At 46.4% G+C, this 6538-nt stretch overlaps 1 protein-coding gene across 1 annotated transcript; it reads left to right on the forward strand.

Moving 5' to 3' along the window:
- Positions 1 to 770: 770 nt before the first annotated feature.
- On the forward strand, positions 771 to 5693 carry LOC144599199 (maestro heat-like repeat-containing protein family member 1). Its single transcript, XM_078409948.1, has one exon. The coding sequence runs from the start codon at positions 771 to 773 to the stop codon at positions 5691 to 5693; it is 4923 nt and encodes a 1640-aa protein (XP_078266074.1).
- Positions 5694 to 6538: the final 845 nt, after the last annotated feature.

Raw genomic sequence — 6538 nt, forward strand, 5'->3', positions numbered from 1 at the left:
AGTTTGAAAGAGGGCACAGAATATGCAGAAAAATAGAATCACTCGATATGAACAGAATTGTACGGCTTAAAACCTATTGTTAGGGCAGTGAATTAAAAAAAAGCTGATTCAAAAATGCGATGCCACATGTCATAATAAAATGATCATCACCTTTGTGTTGTCAAGAAGAGCTTTAGTGACGATATCACTACACATCAAGGAAGCATTCCGAGCAAGACTTTACACAGGACTCGAAAGCTTTGTCCTCAAGGAGTTGTGCTAATCGTGAGAGGCAGCTGGGCCTGTATTAAAGAATGATAAAGGAAATAAACCTAGATCACAAAAGTTAAACTTCAAAACTTGATCAATGCTTGTGAAGATCTGTGAGGAGAAGCTGAGAGGTCTGTACTCCATTGTGCATATGTGTGTGTGCTTTTATAAGAAGACATTCTCGACAGATGTAGTCTTTTCAGTACATTCTGCACCAGCTTGAATCAATGGGGATTCAACAAAAGCATAGAAGTGAATAAATAGCAATCAAATTTAATTGGTGTGACATCGAGTAATAATACTGTAGGAAATTGGAGATTACGAACTGTAATTCAGTTCCTTGGTTCCTAAGCACAATTGTTCTTGAAGGATAAAAAGAATACAATAAAAGAAGATTCTGAGCAAGCAATTGTGCAGGATTGGGAGCTCTGGCCCAGGAATACAAGACTAAAAGTGATTGTTCAGAAAATAGCAGCAAAGCAGCTTAAGACATCTGGTTTTCCAGAGTAATTTAAGTAAAGATGGCGAGTGGCAAAATGGGAGCGTTGCTGAATTTGCTTCTGGAGTTGCCTTTGGATGACGATAGCTTGGTTAGCCAGATGGTGTTTAACTCTCTGCAGGAACTGGGTTGCGTGGATACGGAGGGTGTGCTGACATTCCTTCGTAAATACCTCGCCCACCACCGTCGCCTGCCACTTGCATGTCGCACGGCTTTGTTGAAGGTGATGGCGCAGATGGTGAACGAAAATATTGATAACTTGGGCCGTGCAGTCGCTAAAAAGCTCATCACTTTGGCTTCTATTGAAATGACCAAATGTAGGGATGTGACCGATGAGCATCAGGAGGTGGCAACCAGGCTCCTGCTTAATGTGGGCCATTGGTTTACCAAGGACGCATTTGATGAACTTCTGCCATTGTTTCAGCTGAAGACGGATCCCTTTTTCTTTGTGGTGCTGGCACTGGCTAATCTTTGTAAAGAGCACGTACATTACATGGTCCCCTTACTGAGACCTGTTCTCCGAACCACAGTCACTTTGCTTCCTGCAGTAACGGATGAGAAAACCAAATGGGTGTTCTGCTTTGCTTTGGGAATTTTTAGCGAGAGCATCCTTGCATACTTGTATGATATAGAGGAAGCCCCAGACCCTACAGTGAAGAAGAATTTATTTTTCCTGGAGTTTTCTACCGCTTTTGACATTTTGTTCAATACATGGCTGCCTTTGAATGAATGCAATGTCAGCACAGCAGTGATCGAGACGTTAGGGCAGATTACCCACCTTGTCCCCTTTGACAAATTGGAGAATGAACTGCCGCGGTTAATTCCCAAAATCCTGACCATGTACCAGGGAACCTCCAGTGACTTTTGCATCAGCCAGGGTCTGTATGGTGTTCTGCACACTGCTGTTGAGAGAAACAGTGAAGAACTTGCTATGCAGATCGACAGCCTACTTAGCAGTTTACACAAACAGATCTGCATTGCACTTTGGCAGCCCAGTGACATTTATGTTCAGAAGCAACAAAAAGAAATCCTTTGCTGCTTCAAACTTCTAACGCCAGCTTTCACCTCTCAAATCATAGAATTTCTCCTGATGAAACTGGAAATCAATAACAGCCAAATGCGTTTTGGAACATTGATTATCCTGGATCACCTGATCAATATGGTCCCTCTCTACATGGCCAGTCAGAAGAATCAGATTCTGGCTGGTACAAAGCTGTTGGTGCTGGCTACCAATAACAGGGTGAAGGCAAAACTTGGCCAAATAATATACACCATGGCCACACACAATTACCTGCATTTGGATGGTGGGAAGGACATGGTGGAGTTTATCATCCGGCAGTGTGCGTTACCTGCTACTGAAGACGAGGAGGAACCAGTGGACCCCTGTGCCGAAATAGCAGACGTAGTCACTGACCAGAGTTTAAGGAGGCAGTGTGAGGAACTGATGAGGATGCTGACAGCATTACCCATTGACAGCATTCTCTGGCCATTGCTCTTTGAGTTCATAATTCCAATTCGTTGCATAAATGCCTTAGCAATGATTTGCAACTCATTAGTGCTTCTTGCAAAGAAGAAAATAGAAGCTGAGCCCACGGAGTATCTTCTCAATTACAAGGAGCATCCCAACATTCCTGGGCCTCTCGCACTGCTGACAAGTCTCCTGACTATGTCCTCGTCCTTGCAGCAGGGGAAAAACAGATGTGTCCCTGCGTTAACTCTGTTACAATTCCTGGGCACCGATATCCACCCCGCAGCCCCTCAAGTCTGGGAGAAGGAGTTTCTGACTCTGCTTGACTATCTGCAGGAGAATTCCTCCAAATGTCTGCAGCAGAGCCAATGGGAAGAGAAACTGGTGAAGGTTTTGCTGCAAACACTGGAATTGATCGCGGACGATGTCTGGACTGGTCAGTTTGCCACAGAGCTAGTCAGCCACCTTCACAGACACTGTACCCTCTCGCAGGAGAAGGGCTTTGTGTACAAGTGCCTCGGCGTGGTGCTGCAATTCAGCCAGGATGAAGAGCTCGTGAAGAAGAAGCTCCAGGAGATGCTGCAGACCGTGCAACACGGAGAGTCTCTGGAGAAGGAAGGTGTGGCTGTGGGGATTGGGTACTGTGCTGTGACCCACCTGGACACCGCACTGTCCACCTTGAAGGAATTTGCAAAGTTAAACATTTTCAAGAAAACGGCAAGTTATTTTCAGATTATAAAGGATCAAGAGAACATCGATGTGATCAAGGTAAAAAGCACACTGATCCTATGCTACGGACATATCATGTCAGTTTCTCCAAAGGAACTCACTCTGGACAGAATAGACGTTGAGATCATGGAGAACGTGCTTAACCACTACAATATCAAGATCTTGGGGATGAAGGTTGAGGTGAAGGACTTGACATTAAAGTTAAGTCTGATCAAAGCTGTGACACAGTCAGTCACAGCCATTCAAACCATTGCAAAGCATAACTACAGCTTCAACAGAAAGGCTGAACTGTTGCATTATATGCAAGAACTCATCAAGGCTGAGCCAACAGAGGCGATGGTGAATCCTATCCGAAAGTCTGCCATCAATGCCTGTACAACCCTCTTAAAACTGCAGCCCCCTTTAAAGGACAGTAGGCAATTGATTCAGACATGCTTGAATAGTGTGTTCAGCTTACCACGACTGGATGCCAAAGCTATCAATGAACACCCGAACATAAGCATGGAGGAGAGGCATCAACTGTTTACTCAGACAATGGCCTCCTTGATGGATTTTCTGAAGCAGCTCCTCCTTTTGGATATATCGCCTAATGGGCTTCAGACAATATTCAGCAACATGGAGACATGGATCCAGTCATCGAAGGTGTATACCCGGGAAATGTCAGCCAAGACATTCTTGCAGCTACTGGTGTTTTACCTGGAACAATTTGACATCAATGATAATGTTCCTCCTCATGATCTGGGTGTTATTGTTGGGGGTGTGGTGCTTCGATGCACAGATCCATGTCGTGTTGTAAGGGAGACAGCCATTGACTGTTTATACGTCCTTCTTTATATCCAATTGCGATCCAAAGGGGTGCCCGCAAATCAGAAAGACACAGAGGTCGAGCACCTCAAAGTCATCAAGCAGGAGCTGCATCACGACAATGAGACTGCCGTGTTTCACGTGTGCACTGATATTGGGAAAGTCCTCTCAAGGTCCATGGCTGATGACCAGCTGAAAAGTTTACTCTTCACCTTGTTCAATGGACTCTCAGATTGCCAGTCCAATAGTTCCTATTCTGCCTCAATCATCACCAATGTCCTCATTTCCAAATGTGGAGCCTGCCTCACCGAGGTCCCAGAGATAATCAAAGCCCTCCACAATCAGTTTCAGTCAATAGTTCAAGCATCCATAGTCCGGTTGGTGACACATACCATCTCCAATCTGGTGTCGCAGCATATGTCAGTCACACTGCCCTGCCTCTTAAGTTATCCCATTCCATTCGACAACCACATTGGCAATGTGTGGAGATCTCTCATGCAAAACAATTCAGTTGCCACAGCCTCCATTAAATACCTACTGGACAACCTAAAGCTGCTGTATGAAAGCAGCAAGGAATCTCTTCTAGCTAGTGGGCCAAATTCCCAGCCACATCAGACTCTGGCAGTAATGTATGCCCTGCATGAGGTAATATGCATCCAGGATTCAGTCGCCATGATGGAAGGTCTTTACTCCCAGCTCTTCAGCACAGTCCTGATTCACCTCAGTTCCAGTGTCCAACCCCGGTTGCCTCGGGACTTCCTTAGAATTCATTCAGATAGAAAAATGGGGCCACCCCAGAGGCCATTTAACGTTACAGCTTGCTACTATTCTGTAGAGATACTCCAAGCGCTGGTCGGGCAGGAAGAGGGGAGCGACGAGGACATGTCGGACAACGAAGGTTGGGCTTTGCTCAAGAGGCCAGAGATGCACCATCAGGGGGTTGCCCTGCTGGCAGGCACCATGTCCAAGCGATCCGTGCCCCACCTCATCGACATCGTGGAACAACTCTCGCCAGTCCTCACCAACATCCACGAGAGCCAGCGGATCACGGTGGCTGCCTTCTTTGAGGCTCTTCTTGGTCAGGAAGTGGTGTTGGAGCTGCTGCTCAATGACACACTGGTGAGCATCCTGCTTCGATGCCTGCTCGACAACTCTCCCATGGTCCAGTGGTTGGCAGTCAAGGGCCTGGGGAACGCCGCGGCCTGGAGTGAAGGTGAAAGATATGCCAGCAAGCTGCTGCCGACAATGCTGGTGGTCATGGACCTGAACTCCAAGCAGAACACTCTGCTGACATTCGAGGCCATGTCCACCCTGTCAAAGACCTTAGATAGCCTGCCACGTCACTACACCGAACCAATCCTGACCGACGTGGCAGTGGGCATTGAGCCTTTGTTTGAGCACCGGCAGGAGAAGGTGAGGGCCGGAGCATTCACCATCCTGTGGAAGCTGCTCCAGTTCGGGGACATGCAGCGGGTCCCAGTTTTCACAGAGCACCTGGGCTCCACCTTGGTCAACCTGCTGCTTCACCTCAAGGACAGGAACGACGAAGTGAAGAGAATCTGCAGACTGGTTCTGAAACAACTCGGGCCGCTGCTGGCATCGGAGCGCCTGTGTGCCCTCTTTGAGGAGCTGGGGTCGGAAGAAGAGCCCCTGGATTACGAGAGCTATTTGAGTGCAGCCTCTCTGTACATTGGTGAGGACCTGCCCAGCAAGGTCATCCACTACATACAGCACTGCGCTTCCTTCTTTGGCAGCCTGCAGACTGAGATGCGGGAGAATGCTGTCACGTTGGCAAGTTGCCTCATGCCCCATGCACCGCCCGGTTATCCCAGGTCCCCCGCCGCGAATCAGGTCTGCCAAGAGATGATCACCTTGCTGTCAGATCACGTGCAAAGTGTCCAGATCAAAACAATCATTGGAATACAACGTCTACACATGTATTGAAAATCACTTGGTCAGGACCGGATCTGTTTGGACATGATGGGAAAAGCCTCCTGATATAAAGAATTTGATATAAAGAAAGTTGAGATATTGGTTCCTCCATGGTGTGAGTTGGAAGCTGCATGTATTTCATCCATTTGTACATATTTCTCTGTAAAGAATATCTCTCTAATGATCATCAGCAAATAATGGTTATATTTAATAGTTGATCATTGTTTGTGCTGCATTGTGTTGTATCATTTTAAGACTATTAAACAGTTAATTTTTCAATAAATGGTTTGCATGGAGTTGTCTGAAATAGGTTTGCTTTATTTTTAATAATGAGTCATTGCTCTGTTCAGCTTCACAAACACAATCCATGCCAATCCCTAACAAAAGGGCAGGTTGTGGGTACGTTACTCTGGGTTCTGACGTTGTGTTGTGCTGCAGCGGATACCCACGTACACAGTGCAGAAGTGACCATGAGATTCCCGTTCCCCGCCACTTTAATTCACCATCTAACTCCACCCCACCAATCTGACCTTTCTGTCTCTGGCCTTCTGCACTGTTATATCCAGGCCCCAACATAAGCTCAAGGAGTGGCACCTCGTCGCCTATTGCAGCATTAGAGACTCACTATCACATTCTACATCTTTAGGTTGCACACTCTTTTCTAATTATCATCATGTTTCTCTGTTTCTATTTGCACAGTTTGGCCTGTAGGGCATATCTCACCATTATTTATTAATATTGGTGTATTGTTGTCACAATACTTTGTATTGCATGCTATCTCCAGGCAAATCATATCGAACACGGGTACAATCAAACCGTACACAAGTACAATAGGTAGTGCAAATGAGCAAGGCAAC

Source organism: Rhinoraja longicauda, chromosome 13 (genome assembly GCF_053455715.1).
Source record: "Rhinoraja longicauda isolate Sanriku21f chromosome 13, sRhiLon1.1, whole genome shotgun sequence".
Lineage (NCBI taxonomy): Eukaryota > Metazoa > Chordata > Chondrichthyes > Rajiformes > Arhynchobatidae > Rhinoraja > Rhinoraja longicauda.